Source organism: Mytilus californianus, unplaced genomic scaffold (assembly GCF_021869535.1).
Source record: "Mytilus californianus isolate M0D057914Y unplaced genomic scaffold, xbMytCali1.0.p SCAF_9, whole genome shotgun sequence".
Lineage (NCBI taxonomy): Eukaryota > Metazoa > Mollusca > Bivalvia > Mytilida > Mytilidae > Mytilus > Mytilus californianus.
The window spans coordinates 7,699,187-7,721,265 of record NW_026262745.1 but is presented as its reverse complement, the minus strand read 5'-3'; the positions used below and the strand labels follow the sequence as shown (position 1 = coordinate 7,721,265).

At 32.8% G+C, this 22,079-nt stretch overlaps 1 protein-coding gene across 1 annotated transcript in view; it reads right to left on the bottom strand.

Moving 5' to 3' along the window:
- Window positions 1–7,673: 7,673 nt before the first annotated feature.
- LOC127715766 (cyclic nucleotide-binding domain-containing protein 2-like) overlaps window positions 7,674–22,079 on the bottom strand; it is a 31,366-nt gene continuing 16,960 nt past the window's right edge. The window contains exons 7-12 of the mRNA XM_052221913.1: window positions 20,341–20,474; window positions 16,454–16,576; window positions 12,907–12,998; window positions 11,149–11,250; window positions 8,750–8,893; window positions 7,674–7,902 (exon numbers count right to left, since the gene is read on the bottom strand). Of these exons, the coding sequence (XP_052077873.1) occupies window positions 7,771–7,902; window positions 8,750–8,893; window positions 11,149–11,250; window positions 12,907–12,998; window positions 16,454–16,576; window positions 20,341–20,474 (727 nt within the window). The 3' untranslated portion in view covers window positions 7,674–7,770. The remainder of the gene's footprint in view (window positions 7,903–8,749; window positions 8,894–11,148; window positions 11,251–12,906; window positions 12,999–16,453; window positions 16,577–20,340; window positions 20,475–22,079) is intronic.

Here is a 22,079-nt window from a genome sequence, read left to right as displayed (position 1 = left end):
GTTCTTTTAACTTTTTTGATTCAAGCGTCACTGATGAGTCTTTTGTAGACGAAACGCGCGTCTGGCGTACAAATATGGCAGTTGTTATCAAATAGTCCGTTTCTATGTATGTTGGCGTTTGTTTTTTTTTTTTGCAGTTCAACGTTTCTGTTGTTCCGTTGTTTTCCTCTTACAGTTGATGTGTTTCCCTCGGTTTTAGTTTGTAACCCGGATTTGTTTTCGCTTAATCGATTTGTGACTATTGAACAGCGGTATACTACTGTTGCCTTTTTGTACAAAATTCTAATGTTGGTATCTATGATGAGTTTATTATCAGTTAAATACGGAAACATGAAGGAAATTATATACAACTCAGAATTCTGTCTTTTCATCAATAAAAATCTTTTGTCCTTGTTTCATAAATTTCCGTGAAGGTTTCAGAAAGTTATTGATGTCTAAAAATCTTTGAACACAAATCAAACCTAAATGTTGACGACGACGACGGAATAAAGGATAGCAACCTCTTGCATTTTTTTTGTCGCAAGCTCTATAAAAATTAGTACAGGGGTTTTAGTCAAACAATTAGATGAGTCCACTATACATCGTTCCTCATTAGAAATAAAATACGCATTCTAACTTTGATGAGATGAGACTGGTCAACAGTTGTAATGCATGAATCTCCCGTCAAAGGATTCCAAATATGTGTTAAAATGTACTGGTCATTATTATAAGAAAGGCAGTAATGATGTTAGATGGGGATAAAGAACACGCAGAACCTACAGACCTATGTCTAATATAATCAGTGTAGACATAAGACATACAAATACAATTTATTTGATGATTTGGTATACGTTATTCAACTTTATTTTTAGATCATTACAATATATAAATATAAATAAACAATTGTACATTTATTTCTAAGAGAAAAGAAAAAACTATTATTATTGTGATATTTAAAAAGTAAAAGTGAATTGTAAACTTAAGATAAAGTTCCATTTATAGTAGTTCTAAAGATCAAAAGGGGAAAAAGCATGGTATTCCTTAATGGTTAACCAAGTCATAACGTTATGTGAACACGGCAGTTTCTATGAATCATTTCCATTTTTAAAAATTCCCTTAGGAAAATTTCTTTATCTTATACGTAACCAGTCAGCCAGTGTTTACTTAAAATAAACTGTGTGACTTCTCAGTTCATAAATATTAAAGTATACTCTTTTCAACAAGGAGTTCTCTGAAAAGGTTTACTACTTCATTACCCTGGGCAGCAATACTCAAACCATTGTGAATATGTTCATGTTATAATCTTGTTTCTCATTCGAAGCCAATTTGTTTCTAAATATCCATCATCGGTTGTTTATTTTTATAATCATGTTATGTTTTAACCATCAACATGTGGTTCTGTTGTTCTAAGTTAGTAATTGTTCTAAATTCAGTTCTGACATCAAATACTCTTAACTTCTTTTGATGTTGTAGTTCCGACGCCACAAAAATGCAACTTTGTCCGATGACGGCTCTCAGCATTAATACATGTTCGACATTGATAAAAAAAAAAAGTTTGCCTACATTCAAACTTTAAATAAAAAATCAAGTGAAAGGTTTTCCTAATTTGCATTTACAAGTTATCTAAAGACATTTATTAGTTGATCGAACATTTATTTTTTGCCGATGACAAGTGTTTTACCCTATGTTATAACAGTTCATTGCATATATTTAATCAATCACTGTAGAGAAACAGAAACAATCAAATGTATTCTTGTATTATTTTTAATTTTAGTTTCTTGTGTACAATTTGGAGTTTAGTATGGCGTTCATTATCACTGAACTAGTATATATATTTGTTTAGGGGCCAGCTGAAGGACGCCTCCGGGTGCGGGAATTTCTCGCTGCATTGAAGACCTGTTGGTGACCTTCTGCTGTTGTCTGTTCTATGGTCGGGTTGTTGTCTCTTTGACACATTCCCCATTTCCATTCTCAATTTTATTCAAACGTAATATTGTAAGCAGCTTCGTTTTCAATTTAGTATTATTCGTTTTTTTCCTAATTTTAAAGCAGGTTTTCGAAATTTTTAAAGTCTTATCAAATATAAAATAATAATACGAACGAGTGGTGACCAGCAGCTAAAACAGTTTTACAGTAGTTCACTGTCCAAATTTCCATTGGGTTTATTCTTTATGTAATTCTAAAATGCCGTTTTCAAAAAAAAAGTTCAAATTACAAGGAGCACTTATAACATCCTTACCTTTTTAAAGCTAATGATTTATTACTTAATATGTGACTTTAAATCACAGTATGTATGTCTCGACAATGCAATATAAAAAAATAGTCAACGCAACGAAAAATATCAAGTACATATAATTTGGGAATAGGTTCGTACCAATCATGACAATAGATTTGATAGTGTAGCTTGTTTTTAATAACTTTATTGCATGCAATTATGTAAATATTTTTTTTCGGTAAAGGTGCTGTAAACAAATACTTGTTATAACTCTACAGGGAAGGGTTAGTGAATAAAACTAATTCGACACTTTAATTTGAAACAAACGTGGCATCCAGAGCTTATATATTCAACTGAAGTCATGCAGTATGAATTAGATAAACCGTAAGGGTTGTATTCAAAGGTTGATGATGGAAAGCTGCTTAACGTTCAGCGGCAAATTGATATGCATATTCAGGACGAGAAGATGTTAATGTAGTATGAATATTAACCCTGCTTTGTACTTGGCCGACACGCTGAGCCGGATATTTAACGTGCTAGTTCGCAAGGCAACAGTAACAGTCCGCAGGAAGACATATCACCGGACCCGGGCGCATTATTCTGACTCCGAGCCGACCAGTCTTTGCTCTTACTCCTTAATGCCGCGTACTAAGCTGAAGAGCAGTAAATACCAATTTTAAAGTCTTTGGTTTGATCCAGGACCTCTCGCACTCGAGGCGAACTCGCTACCGCGAGACCATCGAGGCGGTTGTATATTTAAGGAAATTGATGAATCATCTGTCAATATTTGTAATTTGTTCGCACTTTTATTAAGACTACCATTTTAACAAAATAATATCAATCATTTACACTAAATTATCATGCGATCGATTAAATTTTCGTTGCTTCACGAGCAGTAGCAAATATTTTAACATGTTCGAGACGAGAACATATGGACAATTTTAACAATAGGTAGGAGTTGCAAGGAAGGGGTCGATCGGTTTGAAGGGCGGTAAATTTAGACTGCCACTTGATATGAGGATAATTATGTTGAAAAGGATAGACATTTTTCTTGGGTCAAGAGAGTTGTTGCAAGACTTCTTAAACGTACAGAAAGCGTGTCACCTTTTCTACACGAGGCATCGGATTTAAAGTCCATATTCCAATCGGACGTGGCTGTGTATTTATGCGTCCCGCATAACCAACGAACGCTCCACTTGAGCAAGGATTTTACCTCCAAAACATGAGAAGTCCAAGGAATAACCATAATTCTAGAACCCAGTCAACCCATGGGGTTTCTAAAGTAATCACTAAAGCAAACAAATAACAATTATAATCAATTATTAATTATAATCCATTAATGAGATGTAATGAACCACACAATGACGAATACACAGAACAAGTAATTGCCATCTTTGATTTCATTTATCCATTTAGGTACGTTAGTGGACATATGAATTGATGAAATACGGACCTCTTTAGTAGGGACATAATCAACACTGAAATCGTACGCTTTTTGCCTTATATATATAATATAAATAAGAAGATGTGGTATGAGTGCCAATGAGACAACTATCCATCCAAGTTACAATGTGTAAAAAGTAAACAATTATAGGTCAAAGTACGGCCTTCAACACGGAGCCTTGGCTCACACCGAACAGCAAGCTATAAAAGGCACCAAAAAAGACTAGTGTAAAACAATTAAAACAGGAAAATCAACGGTCTAATCCATATAAAAACGAGAAACGAGCAACACTTATCAACCACACCAACAAACGACAACCACTAAACAACAGGCTCCTGACTTAGGACAGGTGCATAAAACTTCACTCTAACCTGAAACAGTCGTATAACATTACAACATAAAAAGACACACAATGAAATATCAATTGAAATGGCTGAACTCGATCAAAAAGACAATACACAAAAACAAGTAAATATACACTGAACGAATAAGTTTGATCTATGACACCCATTATACAAATTTCTTTTGTAAATGGCAAATAAGCATAGAACGTACGGATTTTTACTGCGTTTCCAGTTGGAAAAGTTGCTAAAGTATTCAGGGGTAAAAAGGTTCATTATGTAAGTTAAAACATTATTGATAATATTTTTGCCTGTACTTACTACGAACTGAAACCGAAATTTCCGTTTTATTTTAGTTTTATAAATATTATTCTAATCAGTTGTATTTTACCACCAAAAGTTTTGGTCTCTAGTGTACTTGTAAAATGAAATTAGTTTCTGTCACATTAAAATCGATAGAAAACATTACGTTTAGTTATACTTCATGTCAAAATGCCAGATTTTGATTGGTTAATACGAGGGGGATAATTTACTCGATCCTACGGCAAATACTCTTTTACCCTTCACGGAGACGCTTGATCAAGTGTGCGCTTTATTAAATACGGATGGTTGCTATGTACAAGACGTCACGGTTTATTACTTTGAATTTGAAATTTAATAGACAGTAATAACAGAACATTCAGTATAATAAATTAAATGACACATATCTGAGAGGGTGATAGAGTAGATTGTTACCATTCGAAAAGACATTTTCAACCTTGGCTTCGCCTCGGTTGACAATGTTTTCTCGGGGTAGCAATATGCTCTATCACACTCTCAGCTATGTGTTATTTAAATGATATCATCTTTCTAAGCGACTAAAATTTATACAATCTGACAAATTATTGGTCGAGTACCACTTACCGTCAGAAATGCATAGTTATTTATGTACAAAAAATGCAGATAGTACTATATCTCCGAAAAAATACAGCATCCAAGTGTTCATGTGGGACAAACACATTCCATATGAGTCAACAAGTTCATAATACTATCAATTAAACGTTCGAACAGATGACTTAAGCTACCATTTAGAACTCGTGGTTAAGTAACTTCCTAGTAAGAGTAACGCTACATTCAGGAACTAAAGGTGTACTATTTCGGATCAATTTCAAGGCTTACTCTCAAATTGTAGAATGTTGCTTTTTTCAAAAAACGGACATTTCAAATCGCATTAGTCTCATTTGCAGCCAAGACTAGTAATTTATCGGGTTTTTTTTTTGTTATACGGTAATGACTAATAAAGGCCTAACCTTTTCTGAGATATTTTTTTGCAAGACACCCGTTGTGCAATCTCAATCTTAAGAGAGAAAAAAAACAAGGAGATGAAAAGAAAAGCATAGTTGGTTCCATATGTTGTTAAATATCTGTTGCCAAACATAAATATGTATGTAAATTAATTTTCATTTACTTTCAGGTTTATTTGTGATTAAGGTTGTTTTGTTTAGAGTCGTTGTTTATGAACTGAAGAAAAATGTAATCCTTGCTATAACAATTTATGTGTATTGATGTCTCGTAACCAAAGCTTCACTAATTCCCTTAATCTAAATCAATGTTCAGAACGTGAAATACTAAGTGTCGAATCTTTTTAATAAATTGATTAAACTTAAACTTTAAAATATCTGTGTAGTTTTCCTTTACTGTAAGCGTCATTGTCCAAACGGACAGAGAGCTACATGAAAATGTATTTAAATATAGACCAATGACAATGATCATGCAAAATCCAACTTTCTATTATGTCGTACAGAATTTATGTGCTTGAAATAAAACACAGAGAAAACTGGAGTGCAAATGGAGTAGATAGTACGCGGAAATCGGGCATATATTATGTGATATGTGGCTAGAAATCACAACTTATCAATTATATCATTACAAGTTCAATGCGGAACTTTTGTTAAACGAATAAAACTTTGAAGTCGAAGTGTTTATATAAGATAACCCCATGTAACTTGAATGCATATTATCAAAATTGGAACATTTATGCAAAAATAAGGTAATGTTTAACCACATATAAGATTTCTCATTTGCTACCAGGTGCACTGTCCAAGGACGTTTAATTTAGTTATAATCGTATATATGAAGACTTGAATCATTTAAAAGTCTATCGAAACGAAGATTTAAAAAGACAATTAAAAGTCTATAAAATGTAACCGTCGTTTTGTTTATGTCATTTTGAAAAACTGCTGTTGGATTTTTAGCATTCCCAGATTGTCTTTTACACATTTTCCAATAACAATGCCGTAGAACAAATATATCATCAATATAAACAATTAGACATCTTTTTAATTCCATTTTCTGTAATTTCTTATCAGAATAGCCGTACTTGTGCACAAGGTTTCAAGGAACTTGATTGTATGATTAACCGATATTTTTGGGTAATTTTCTGAATCAATATCTGATAAACATCGCACCATCAGTAGGTAGTTTTGCATAGTTTTGATTGTGAAATTAATATATGGTGAGGTGTAAGTTATTTTTGGAATATGTTTTATGGAATAGTTGACACACTCGCAATAAATTGTTGTTTGTAAAAACTCTTAAGTAATATTGGTAACAGGTAGAGTGGGTGGAGGTGATTCAGTTCTTTATCTTCGTTTGAAAATCAGGAGTGCCATAAGTTAGACATAGTTATATAAGATTTCCTATTGTCATTGGTTACGTAGTGAATTGTAAAAATAAAATTCCTCTAACAAATAGTTTGTGATTTGATTTATATAAACATCAATATTTTATGGTTTTGTCTGTAGGGACAACACCATATATGTCATGGAATGTGGACAGCGGTATCTAGAAACATTTGGATATGATTAGATCTAAATTTTCTATCATAATTGCCATCTTCGCACTTACCGCTTTAAATTATTCGGAAAGGTAATATACGTCTTCTCTTTCATGGTTTGCCCTTTGTCTGGCATAATCCGCGACTTAATCAGTTAAAATTACAAACAGAGGTAAAAGACACGAAAGGGACAATCAAAATCTACAAGTCAAACAAAAACTGAGAAAACCATAGCATAACAGAAAAACGACGAAGAAGCAATCGAGTCCGCCAAACACTACATCTTAGATAAAGTAGCGCGGGTCCCAACAATTAATCGGGGATGAATTCAGGTGCTGTGGAAGGTCCGCAGTTCCTAATCTACTGATAAGACGGTCGTGTTATTACTGTTTGAATACCTTGATGAATAGGTAACTCTAAATATCAGAATAGTAGAAACATCATAGACAGTAGGACGGGATAACAGCTGCGAATAATGGAGAACATCAGGGAACATTTGCGATATACTAGTAGCTATTTGATAACAGTCGACCAAATCATGATGGCGTCCGTAAAACTGTCTGTGGTATGACCTCAACTTTATCATTAATAATTCTTGGTTTAATAGCTTCATTGTAAGCAGCAACCTTTTATAACGATTACAATAAACACATGCCTTTGCATACCGTATCAATTGGGAGATATATACAAACTCCGTTCATAGTCTGTTTGATTGCAGCAACTGAGAAACGGAAATTTATATATCGATATCGTTTCACAGTATTTCGTTACGAATGTTGTAGACACTATTTATGCCACCATTTATATGGTTACCATGAATTTGTATGAATTGAGGACTAAACAGGTGAAAAGTTGAATAAATGATAAGTTTTCATCTTATTTTATGCCAGGTTTATGCAATAGCACATTTAAATCAATGTGTTACTTAAATGTTTAAGCTGAATCGATTCGTACGGTTTGAAGTTTTAAACAATAATCATGCTAAACATTCATTTCGTAACTTGTTGTTTAAAACTTGATTGTTGATTGTAAGTGTTTTGTATGCCAACCAGTTTGTAGTGTCTTGTAGTTTCTGTTGAAGATGCTCTTCAGAAGGTAGAGGTTGTATCTGAAATAAGTTTTAACTAAAATGTAAGAAATACATAGTTCAATTATACAATAATTAGAAACAATTCTTTCATCAGTATGCTTTATATTTTGGGATTGTTTGTACGAGTAGTGTAATACGAAATCTTGTTTTTATGGTTGTAGTTTTCCTTTTTTATTAAGGTTTTTTTTTTTCGTTTCCTATCTTTTTAATTTTCTAATGTATCAATATATGAAAATGTTTAAACTATTTAATTATCAGCACAGATAAAAATACATAAACCAATCTCGAGTTGTTTTTTATGAATGAGTTACACCGGTTGACCCGTGGTCAATCGGCGTAAACGACGTTATCGAACAATCAGTTCTCGCTGTGATGTAACAAGAACATCATTGTGGCATAGCAAATTTACGGGAAAGTACACGAATTCGAATGTCGTATATTGGTTGCATGCGATAAGAACCACTACAATATAAGTTTAATTAACAATGTTTAGACTTATACTTTAGTAAATAAATGAATTCATATCCTTATGTTGAAGGAACATGCATACGTATCTCATATATCATGTTGGAATTGAATACTCTTGGGTTTTTTAGTTTACGAAGGTGCTAGCTGATAAATGAATCAGTCATATTTTGTTGTATAAAAAGTGTGTAGAGTATTATTGAAATCCATTACCACAGAAATTCAACCAAAGTATGACATAGGAACACCAACTCGTGGTATATAAAATATATCCAGTTGTCGTTCTTTCTACATATGTCATTGAAAAAGAAAGCAAACGTAAATTGACAGATTTAACAAGTTCTAGATTTAGATAAGGACATTGCAGTCTTCTATATGAAACAATCATCGTTTGACTTACGTTATTTCGAAGTTTCTTTATTTCATCGTCTGTAAGATGTTGCATTAAAAACTTCTTGCTAATAAGTATACACTCCGCTCCATCAGATACCAATGTTGTGCTTGTGGTTTTTGAAAACTTTCCAAAAGCTATATGTTCTAGACCCTAAGATAAAAGCAGGTTTGTTGTGAATTGTTTCAAAAGATTAAAAAAAGATTCGAACTTGCACTATACTGTTCTGTCAATTTTTGGCCTCAATTGCTTAGTATTTTTTACCAATGTTGTTGGATTTAATGGTAAAAGCGTCATGGACCACCCTGAACATTTGAAGTCAATATTGAACGTCTGTTTTAACTTATCAGCGTTATATTCAATTCATTAAAAAATAACCTGTACGTGTACAAATAAAATGTTGTGTATAAATTTCGAAAAAAGCATTTATACTAATATTTTGTTCCTTAAAAACAATGTCATTATATCATGTATATATAGAAGTATGATAAGAAAAATATCTCGTGACCTGCAAAACAATTAAATTCTTTGATCCGTTCAAATTTATATAGCCAATTTGTTACATACAATGGACGTTTCATGCTATTCGGTAAGTTTTATTGGCCCCGGGCTTTCCAAAAGTTATATTTCTATCCGAATAAAATGCAACATCTATTACTGCTCGTGCTTTTCCTGACAATGTTAAACCAATGCATAAAAAATTAAACGAACTACTTGATTTGACTCCTAATTTTATGGTTATATAAACAAAAACGATTTCGAAAACTAAATAATTCTCAATCTTACATGATTGTAATTGCGCACATTTTTTGAATGAAACGTTTCATACAATATGTACTTCGGACAAAAATAATTTAAAAAAATATCTATTTCACAAATGACAACTGATATGTTCCAATTGCCGTAACAACCATCTCGTTCTCTTTTCCTAGAATGTGACCTCCCAAGTTAGACTTAGCACCTGAGTTCACCCCGATTTAAGGTGGGGGTTTGTGTTGCTCAGTCTTTAGTTTGCTATGTTGTGTTTTGTGTACTGTTGTTCGTCTTTTTGTCGTTTTTCGTGTTTTGCCATAGCATTGTCAGTTAATTTTCGATTTATGAGTTTGAATATCTCTTTGGTATCTTTCGTCTCTCTCTTATACATAGAGGCACAAGCATTCGTATCATGGTATAGAACAAGCTATAGTAAACGATATACAATGAAGTAATTGTGCGATTTTAAGATCTCCTGGACTATGATTTACTTGTGAAAATGATGTTAGCGTTTCCGAAGAAGTCATTCATAATTCGTCGCTGGGCTTCCAAAATGTAGTAAATTGAAAATTGTTCAACAACAAAAAATCTCACAAACAGGCTTTGAAAATTTGGTTGAAATATTTGCTTCCAAAATGTTGTATGTGAACTAAAACATTTTTGTAAAATGGCTGTGAAATAAAATCTTGGACATTTCTGGATAATATAAAAAATAACCTCATTTTCACAGAAATAAAGATATCTACAAGTTTTGATTCTCAAAGCCATTATACAACCATTTTCAAGTTTACATACAACATTTTTGAATCAAATAAAGGCAACAGTAGTATACCGCTGTCAAATAGTCGTAAGTCGAATAAGCGAAACAAATCCGGGTCACAAACCAAAACCGAGGTAAACACATCATCTATAAGAGAAAAACGACGGAACAACAGAAATACTGAACTGCTACAAACAATTGACATTGGCAATTCTGTCACATGTCTTATTTACAATGTTCTGATTGGTCTAAATGTGTGATATTTTGCAATATCAAAGATTTCCTCCCGCCAAGCCGGTTTGTGTGAAATAGTAGTTTTTTGGGGAAAAAAGACAGATACGACATTTTGGAAGCCCAGCGACGTTATTGTTTTATATCATAATATGTTGACATCTTCGTGTATCTTGGGTTTTATTTGTCGTTTGGTTGTTGTCTCATTAACGTTTGTTCAACATATCGTCTTATTTATATTATTTAATCATTGCTCAGGTACTTTTTTAAACTCTGGTTCCAATTCTGATGATTGAAATTATGAATTAAACAATCCGCTGACATATCGTATTAACTTAAAATGATCAAATGCTATTTACTGGTAAAAAGAACGTGAAAATACTAACAACAACAAAATGAGAAGTTGCAAATAGAAAAAGTGAAATCAACAAGTTTGCATTAATCTTAGTTTGCTTCATTAAATGATTATTTAGTATAATACTACATTTAGCTTTATACGTTCGTATGTGCCATCTTTGGGAAGAAAGTAAAAGATTTGAAGCCGACTTTATACTCTATATTGTACACTTAAATGTTTCACATGGACTCTATATATATATATATACCTAACATTTTTAAATATTATCCAGTAGAACTTTGCAAAAACTTTTATTAAAGTACTTACATATACGTCCCTTGGTCCTAAAGTCTGTATATGAACAAAAACACTTGTGTACCGATCAGAGGCAGAGCTGCAAGCGCTCTCATTTTTGTGATGATTCAGATTCTGAAATTTGATATATTTGTTACATTAAAATATTAAAAAGTGAATAAGATAATAAAAAGGAAACATAAAGAATTGATTAAGACTTAATTACCAACATACACATGTTTGTGTATCATGGGCCAATGAATGCATGCTGGGTTCCTTATCATACAAACAGCTGTAATCGTTGGACCTGATTTACATTTGTACTACAGCGCCATCTGTAATTAAGGAGGGATAATCTTCATCAATGTCTCTCATTATCGATGATATATTATTTTAACCAGGAACGTTTTCCTAATTACCACAAAGCATCCTATTTACATAATGGTTAGTTAATTTATAGTATGAATCCATTCTGATCCATAAAAACCAACTGTAGATAGGGCCGAATTGTTCAGGTATAAATTAGATTATTCGGTGTTCGGAGTTTATATTATGTCTATGATTAGGAATGTTATTCAAATCGCTATTGCTAATATTAATAATTTCATAAGCGGTACCAATTTTACTACAATGATGCTCAATTCGTTGATGCTCGGGGCCAAAATATTTGAAAATCAAAAACCTCATACAAACGTTGAAGAGCCGGTCAAACGAAAAAGGACCTTAAGTATAGCCAGATCCGGAGAAGGAATCAACCGTCCTTGACTACCACTTACTATAAATATAGAATGCTAGTTACAAAAAATATGTACAGCATGAAAATTATTATAATGGAACAGATTCATAGAGAGTTTTTTATTTTCTACTCCAAAGTTTTATTTTCAAAATTATTGTGCTTTTCTCAATCACTAACAAAAAAGGTTTGCTGAATTGAACTTAAAATTTTCGAATAAAAAAAATTATAACACGTTTACACCATTACATGTATGAGCGGGAAACACTTATGATAGGTTCTTTTTCACATTGGATAGTCTCGACTTGTCAAATGTTTACTTAGATATTTGTTATTCTTAAAATGCGATTTTAACTTAAAAATAAATAACAGATTACAATATGAATAATAGTTATAGAAATAAAGTCTTGTACTATAAAAGATGAACCGGCTTAATACCTTGAGGACAGAAATTTTCTTCACTAATCAGTCTCTTTTTAGCACGCAGACAAAGAAGCATCATTAATGAGTTTTCAGTTTTACATGTCTGAAAAGTCTTATTATTTGTTTTAAATGCCAAAAGCGTTTGCTTTCCTTTGAAGAAGGCTGTCTGTCAATTTATATATTTTGTTTTTAAAAGTGATTAAGATATAAGTTCCTGTCCATACATTTTCATGGAAAAACAAGAAAAAAAAAACAAAAAAAAAAACCTATCCAGAAATCAGTACAAGGAATTTTTATGAAAAAGGAGTAATTGTAGCAAATCCGTTGTTTCATGTTTCATATTTACCGACTTCTATACTGTAAACCAACAAATGTTCGCGCATAACCTATTTCGCTTAGTTCTTTCTAGCCATCTTCACTGCGATTTATTTTCGAGATCTTCTCCTTTTCTTGATATATTTATATAAGGGAATATGCAAGTTCACACATTCGCGACGATTTAAATTGGCATTAATTTTCTACTCGCAAAAGTAGCGACAATAGGTACATATTCATACACATTTTCTAGCATTGAGTACGAAATAGCCTTACTCTTAGTATTGTAGAAACTATATGTATACATATGATTTACTCACCTTTCTATGTCTACTTCCATTATTAAGTTTATGTTTATGAAGTTCATAAATCGCATCAAGATATCTTTTGTGTTCATCAATATTTGCCTTATCTTCAATTCATAAAAAAAATACTTATGTTACAGTAAACTCGTCCAATTAGCGACAAATACGAGCAATATTAGTAATTTTTCATATGAATATTTAAACATCACTTAAAAGTAATAAAAAAAACCACCAAATTAAACAATAAACATTATACAAACACCAAAACATAATGTGTGGTCATACATGTGTATAGTGATGATCTTGTGTGCTTTCGTGAAAGTTTAAATAATTTTCAATGTTACAATATTCACGACATGACGAAGTAAGTGAATTCATGCAACAAGGTCAAGTCTATCTTCTTGTGAATGTTTTGGTTAATAAATTAGTTTCATATAAAAATAAGAAGATGTGGTTTGATTGCCAATGTGACAACTCTCCACCAGAGACCAACTGACGTCGAAATAAACAACTATAGGTCATCGTTCATTCTTCAACAATGAGCAAAACTTATTCCGCATAGTAAGCTATAAAAGACCCCGAAATGACAAATGTAAAATAATTCAAACTAGAAAACTAACGGCCTGATTCATATATAAAACAATAAATAAAAAACAAATATGATATACAGCAACAAAGAGTGTGGCGGGGTTTAACATGTTTGCTGGTACCAACCCAAACCCCTAACCTGGGACAGTGGTGTAAAGTACAGCACAAGAACAAAATATGAAAATCAATTGAAAAGGGCTTAACTCATCTGATCGATACGAAGCAGAAAAAAACAACTAGCCAAAACACAGACCGGATTTGGCAGGGAATTTATACTCCATTCCCTCAAACAAAAAAGACAAAGTTTACTCGCAGTTACTGACAGCTAGCTCTAAGCCAATAACAAGTATAAAAATATCACGTATCTAAGACTAATCATGTATCATGCCCTGTAAAATGCCTGTCCAGTACAAAGCAGTTTAATCTAGTTACTGTAAAAATATTGACAGCTACAAAAATTTCCAATTTAGTATTGCATTTGGAAATTTAATGATAAAAATATGAATCCTTTTTACAGTGTATCTCATCATACACATACTTATATTCGTACATCGAAGCGTTGGTTCGTTGATGTAGGCGAAATGTGGAAAAAAGTAACATGTTATACACCTTTTTTTTATTGTATACTTTATGTAGATAAACCAAAAACAAACATTGCGTTAATTAAACTCAGTGACAAGATCTTTTGCTTTCATTTTGACTTGCGTTTCATTATTATAAACACCGATTGACTCTAGAATAAATAGAAATGTGGAGTAACTGAGACATAAACACACACTAAAAAAACAGCATGCGAAATAAAAAAGAAGCAAAGATACTAAGAGGACATCCAAACTCAAAAGTCGAAAACAAACTGACAATGCTATGGCAAAAAGAAAAGCGACAAAAAGAAAAACAACAGTCTACAAATCACAACATAAAAAAACTAAAGACTGAGCAACACATACCCCATCAAAATGGGTGGGAGGTGCTTTCATGTGCTCCAGAAGGGTAAGAAAATCCTGCTGTTTCACCCGTCGAGTTGCTCATATAAGTACAAATCCGGTGATAAATCTAATTCGGTAGGTCACAGTCGAGGATAAAAGGACGGGATTATGGTTACGACAATTGGCGCATTACCGTTGTCATCTGTGAAACAGATATTCCATAACGGTCAACCAACTCGGGATGGCGTCAGTAAAAGTTTCAAAAGATATTTTTAATTTCAACACGTTGAACTCTAGATTCTATAGCTTCCTTGTAGGCAACAACGCTCTATCAAGGCCGCCGCCGGAATGTTACTACATTGAAATGGAAAGTTTACAATTTGGAATCTGAAATCTCTCTTTTGTCGTTAACTTTTTTTCCCAACCGACCCTCATTGTCAGTTTCTAGATGCAAGTCAAGATATGAGGCAGACTTAACTGTATCTGTTGTATCCTTTATTTCAAGTTCGATGGGATAGATCCGTTCAACATAGTCACCAAACTTTGAATTATTTAGTGAAAGGTCATCATCTATATAGCGGAAAGTGGATAATGCTGGCTTCTTTTCGTACGTCCTTAAACATCATACGGTCTTCGATATTGGACAAGCTCTAAATAGCCACGAGAACTTGTCTAGACTAGTGAATAGATACAGCAAAAATTACTTATATCAACACCACATTTTTTGTTTAGGCAACAGACACACACAACTTTTGATCGGGTGCCTCACCTTTTATAGACACAACCACATGTTGGATAGCTATACATAGACTAGTCATACGAGAATTAAAACTGAATATTATATTACTAGGTACATGTAGAATAGCAAAGAAAGAAAAGGGGCACACAAAGTTTATCAATTAAGAGCACGTATTCCAATTAAGTTGGCATTTAAACACACCCAAAAATCATAAGCTAGATTATATCAAACCAAAGAAAGTTAGCCGCACATTAAAGCAAGCTTACGGTACACAGTCTATTATTCTGCAAAACCATAATTCGTAATATAGAAAAAGTGAAAATAGCTAGTGTCATGGTTTAATGTGATATTATCACGTTTTATTTCTTATCCAAATGTTGAGTTGGTGGCATATCTTTAGGGGTCACCTTAATATTAGTTCACGACCTTTGTAGACTAGGAACGATTTTGTGAGCGCTATTTGTTATACCCAAGTCTGCTTTTATTCAAACATGGACTATTGTATATTTATAACATTCAAAAAATTTTTATTAAGCGAACAACATAACATAAGGTCAGCGGGTTTTTTAGCTTATCTAGTACTGTGACACCATTTTTGCATTCAATTTATTTCTTGATGAGAGTTAAACACGATGTGTGTGATAGGAATGTCTAACATGAAGGGCTACGACCACTTTCAAATATTTGTAAGGACATTTTATATATAAATGGGTGTTCAATTGTAATAACTATACACTGAACAATCTTGATTAATTAGGGAAAAAGCTTCATCTAAATGTCTGGTTCATATTGTAAATGCAGAGCGGTATGTCCAATCAGGAACCAAATAACTTTAATATAATTGAAATGTCATACAACTGAAAAGAAAAGAATCTGTACGACCACGATGTTTATCTTTATTGTATGGTTATATGTCAGATGACCTTTGTTGTTGTCTGTTTGGCAATATACATTTCATTTTCTGATACATGAACATAAATGTTTAGAACAATTATAAGTAACGAAGATTCAAATTACAAATTGCATTTTATTAATAGTTTCTGTTCCTTTTAACAGACGTAAAATACATCGTCTCTGTCTAATTTTGTAGCTTGTATGACACCCTAAAGAGATTAATTCGCTTGATAAATATCAGTTTGTTGTGCAATACATGTTACAAATGATTATTTATTTTGCAACACAAACCAGGAAGTATATTAATTTGATAGAGGAAAGACATTTTTAACATGTAAAGTGTTGACTAAACACTATGTTCATGGTAGGTTCGAAAATAAATAAGCTTATAATTTGATTTACAGAAAGTACATACCCACGCATAAGGGCCCTCTTAATATCTTCACTATATTCTCTGATGAGCATCTGGTCGACTTTTTTTTGTAATGTGTTAGTTCGTCTTGTCTGGAAAGAGATTTTACTGTATCTAAACGTGGAACTGAAATATACAAAAATGATCTAATGATCAAAGTCAATATTTGGCACCTGAATATGAAAAAAAAAAAACGATTATTCAATTTTTGAATTAAAGTTAATTTTATTGATAGATAAATATGTTTACTCGTAATTGTAGAAATATCATGTGTGACGTGTCAACGTATTTGACCATAAATTTCTTATTTAGACATGTTGGTCAAAATAAAATGAGCAATTATAATTTAACTAAAAAGATGTTTTATTTTCTTAAGCATTTTTACATTCGACATTTAGTAACAAAACATGTTTTGGTGTAACACTGTTGCATATATGTAGGACTCGGAACCGCGATGGTACTCCGAACCGCGATGGTCACGCTGAAATGAGATGGTTTGACGCTGAAATGCGTTTTTGATCACGCTGAAGTGCGATGGTGGCATTGTGACGCTATCTTATTTGTAACTACGCCGAAGTGCGATGGTGGTTACGCTGAAGTGCGATGGATTACATAAACTATATTTTCGATGTCGATGAAATAGTCAATTTGTTTGTTAAAAGCAGCTTTTCATGTTTATTAAGTAAATCATCAAGCATATTTACCCGTTTAATTAAACACAGTCATGATAAATAATTCCAGTCCTAATCGTAACGTTGAAGTTTTATCACTTTGGACAAAAATAAGCCAACGTTCATACAATTATTCAAGACGCTACATACAAAGGTTATTTTCTATAAAAACCAGTGCTAATTTTAATGACCGAAAATGTAATAGCTGTTTAAAATGCAATATAATAAGGGTCGTATAAACTTATCACCGTCAGTGGTTTTTAATGCAACTGGAGAAAATATGGAATGTTTTTGCATTCTAGTATTCGACATGAATACAACTTGTAAACAGATTTTTAATACTACTGGTAAAGGGAAATAATTAGTAGACAGGGGAAATTTAGATAATTTAGATCCTTTTTCGAAATCTACAGAACATTCGTTTTTTTACGTACGATGGAGCTTGCAATTCTGTAACTACAAATGGGTCCGGAGAGAGACTTTCCGTATTATGATATTACGGTAAACGAGGAACTCATGAGAGCTGAGAACTGAGATTACGTTATTAATAAGATAAACTGTTAAAGCAGAATGATGTCCCCTATTATTTAGTATGAAACTGTAACTAATGACATTTATAGACCATCGCACTTCAGCGAACAGACCATCGCACTATGCGAAGACCATCGCACTTCAGCGTCCCCATCGCACCTCCGAGTCCTACATATATGTAATGAAAATCTCTCAATTTTTTGTCGATTTAAAGCTATTTTGTTGTAGTTTGTCCTCCAATGAAAGAGTTCCTATAGCCTAAAGCAAAAATTCAAACAATTGTTTGATGGATTGGTAGAAGGATTGATGGGTCGATGGATTGGTGGCTAATTGCCATTTCAAAAATATGCACACATATGAAGGACGCTATTCAAAGACAGTTCATTAGTAACAAATAATGACAATGCATTAAAGACAAATATATTTAATGTATACTTTGTGTAGGATTTGGAGTAATAAATAGACGCATTATGATCCCTAAATGTCTTTCAATTAGGATTTAGTTACAGTCATTACTTTTGATATCTTTACATCAATGCATTATGAAATGGTTTGATGGACGTTTTAGTAATATTAATCTGAATGAAGTTATTGTAGCAAAATTGTCATTTTAGAATACAGGTTTTTAAGGAATGACACTGGTTGCATGCCAACAACAGTATAAGAGACGAGAGGCGAAAGATACAAAAGGGATATTCAAATATTCCAAATTATAAGTTGAAAACAAATTGAGAATGCGATGGCAAAAAAAATTAAATATATAAAACGATCAAAAGACAAACAATATAAAAATCACAAGATAGAAAACTAAAGACTGGGCAAAACACACACCCCATCAAAAATCTGGGGTGGTCTTAGGTGCACCGGAAAGGTAAGCAGATCCTGCTCCACATGTGGCACCCGTCGTGTTACTCATATAAGTGCAAAGCTGGTCATAAGTCTTATTCGGTTGGTCACATTCGTGGAAAAGAGGACGGAATTGTTGTTAAGACAATTAAAACATATCCGTTATCATCTGTGAAACTGATATTCCATAATGGTAAATCAACTCGTGATGCCCTCCGTAAAATTTTCGAAGAGATGATTTCAACTTCATCAATAAAAAATCGTTGTTTGTCAAAGGTAAACAAGCGGCTATAAAATATGTCATGCTGTAAAACAGATGTTAAGAAATTTAACAGGGATTAACAATCATCTGCAATTTATCCCTAGTGCCCGAAGTCATATCAATCGGAGGATTCTGATAAACAAAATCTTAGTTTCTTCTACTAAGTTGTTTAACCCTCTCCCTTCCCAATTAGAAGTACACAGTTGTACAGTATATATAAAATACACAAACCAGAAGAACACTTCCTCTGGATAGGAGATTAGGCTCCTGATTGGGAAAGTAAAATATCAATTGAAACATTCGCGCGTTAATCATTTCAAGACACAATTGCTGTCCCTATCATGTAGAGTCCTCATTTCTAGTGACGTCCACCGATTCCGATGGTTCCACTTTGCAAAACTTATATATTTGCTGTATTATTTGATATGTAATAGTTCTAAACATGCATGAAATGTCTGCAGTTGGACGTTAAGAAAACAACTATTCATCAGTCCATCCTATTCCCTTCGTGACAAGAACATTAAAAGGACATATCAAGCTACGATGTAGACAAAAAATAAAGTATTTGTTTTGTTTTGTTTCAAATATTTATAAAAAGCGGAATATTCAAATAATAATTCAGTATTAGCAACCAGTTTGTTCATTTTTGTAAAAAAAAAATCAAAACATAACAAAATATTATTGTCTTGCAAGACAATAATTCGACATACTTTGGGTCAATATGAATCCAATCTTTGATTGGACTCTTAGATGGAGAAGGGTTGTGTATGTGCTCAGCATGTTCAGTTATTAAAAAGAAAAAGAATGTCATAATTGAAAAGTGAAATAAGGGCCGCCAGGAAGAATAAAAAGAGGTGGAAAATCTAAAGGAGACATTAAAAACGTTTCAGTCGATCTGAAACTGACAACGTCATGGCAAAACAGAAAAATGACGAAAATAAACAAGTTTACAAAAAAAAAAGGTCTTGGGATGTCATCTAGGGCAATACGATACAGTTACAGGAGAGATAATAACGTCGCTAACGTAAATATTATTTTTCGAGACGTCAAACTACATGACATATTTGGAAAATTTTCGACGCGTTTTAATTATGAGCTTGAAAACGAGTGCATTGGCCCCTATTTTTTTTAAATGACATATGGCTAGATTATGTACGAAGATTATTTGTACCAATTTTTATGAACAAATCACCATTAATTTTTTTAACTTAGATGAATATGCCACGAAAAAATGTGTTTTTTCTTATCTAAAACAAAACTATGAAAAGTTAATATAATTGAACTATTTCCAAAACAGATTTAGAGTATACTTATGTAAATAGGATATTTCATATGTTTTTACATAAATCCTTGTAATAACGCAGGAAATCTGGTATAATACAATAGTTTCACATATTTAAGGTAAGCACGGATCATTGTTCGCTAGAGTACCAAGTTTGTTTACTGTTGAACGTAATTCGAAGAACCTCCCGCACATTATATCTAGGACACTGCGTAAGGAATTAATGTTAAGACAACAATACTACTTTATGCGATAACAAGTCGAAATATCCTGACAAGGGGTTTATATAAAAATTTACCTTTGACCATATCAAATTGAAACTTAGACAATGGCTTTGTATCATGCAGCTCTGTTAGGACTCGACAACTTCCCGACTTGATAATGTAAATCCATTCTGACATGTTACTGTTCCGACAAAGTAATACGCCTCGTCTGGAATTAGATAGACATAATGACTTAAAACAAGAAGGATTTCGAATGAGAATTTTACAACCATGTAAAGCTTAAAAACAAATATGACTTTTTGTTAAGAGGATTCAAAAGTTGACGGCAGTTGTAACCCCCTGCCTTTCTGTATCTTAATATTACTAAATAATTTTCAAAATAGACATCTGCAAATGCAATTTGACTTTCAAAATAGAAAACTTGAAATGATGTAATTTGTAATAAAATGAACAGTAATACAATAGATGTAAATGAAAAAAAACATTTTAAATATACATGTACATAGTAAAAGTATTAAAATGTAACATCGTGATTTTCGACAAGTAGAGTAAAATCAGACCACAAGAACATTCTGAGGTTTCCGTGTACCTGAAAGCTACAAAACAGCGTTCAGAATTTTTTTAACGATACATATACACGATTGTAATGCTGTTCAAAATGATTACAAAACGACACCCATCGCGAACGTCTACATTGGCTTTGGGCATAAATATCAAAATGAAATTGCTCACTTATTTTTACCTCCGCCCTTGCGTTTGTTTGAAAAGAAATTAAAATACCAAACAATGTGGTAGTTTCTCAATATGATTGATTGATATGTTGCTTGCTTAACGCCTAGTGGCCTAGTGTTATCATTATCCAAGCTCGGTACCAAATATCAAGAAGTTCTGTGTTAAATATATACATACATGCGGTAACAAGAAGTAGATATGTAACTGATCTGCTTATGAACCGTGGTCACAAACATCAAAAAGCTCTGTGTTAATAATATAACGGCAACAAGAAGTAGATAAGTAACTGATCTGTTTATGAACCGTGGTCCCAATTATCAAGAGGTTTTGTGTTAAAAATATACATGCATGCAGCAACAGGAAGCAGATATGTAACTGATCTGTTTATGAACCGTGGTCCCAAATATCAAGAAGTTCTGTGTTAATAATATACATGCATGCGGCAACAGGAAGTAGATATGTAACTGGTCTGCTTATGAACCGTGGTCCCAAATATCAAGAAAATTCTGTGTTAAAAATATGCATGCATGCGGCAACAAGTAGTTGATATGTAACTGATCTGCTTATGAACCGTGGTCCCAAATATCAAGAAAGTCCTGTGTTAAAAATATGCATGCATGCGGCAACAGGAAGTAGATATGTAACTAATCTGTTTATGAACCGTGGTCCCAAATATCAAGAAGCTCTGATTTGTAGTTTCCAAGAAAATGAGATGAAAAGAACATACATTATAAATGCCTTAAACAGGAAATAGATTAGGAACGGATCACACAAAAAAATGTCATACGTTGTAATGTATCAATTGCAATATAAGTTAACTTCCTAACATCAAGACGCTCTTGTTTCAAGTTGCTGAGAAAATGCGACAATTGTTTCTTGTGAAAGAACTTGCGGATTCTAGGACGGATCAAGAAACGAAAGGGTAGACGGACAGATGTAAAATAATATACATGTACTCCTTCTTTTTGAGTAGGTTTTTGATTAAACGGTGTAGGATTTTAAGCTCTATTATCTCCATATTCAAAAATATTGAAACGTGATTAGACCCAGCAAACAGTCGGTTCAATTCGTTTGATGTTTT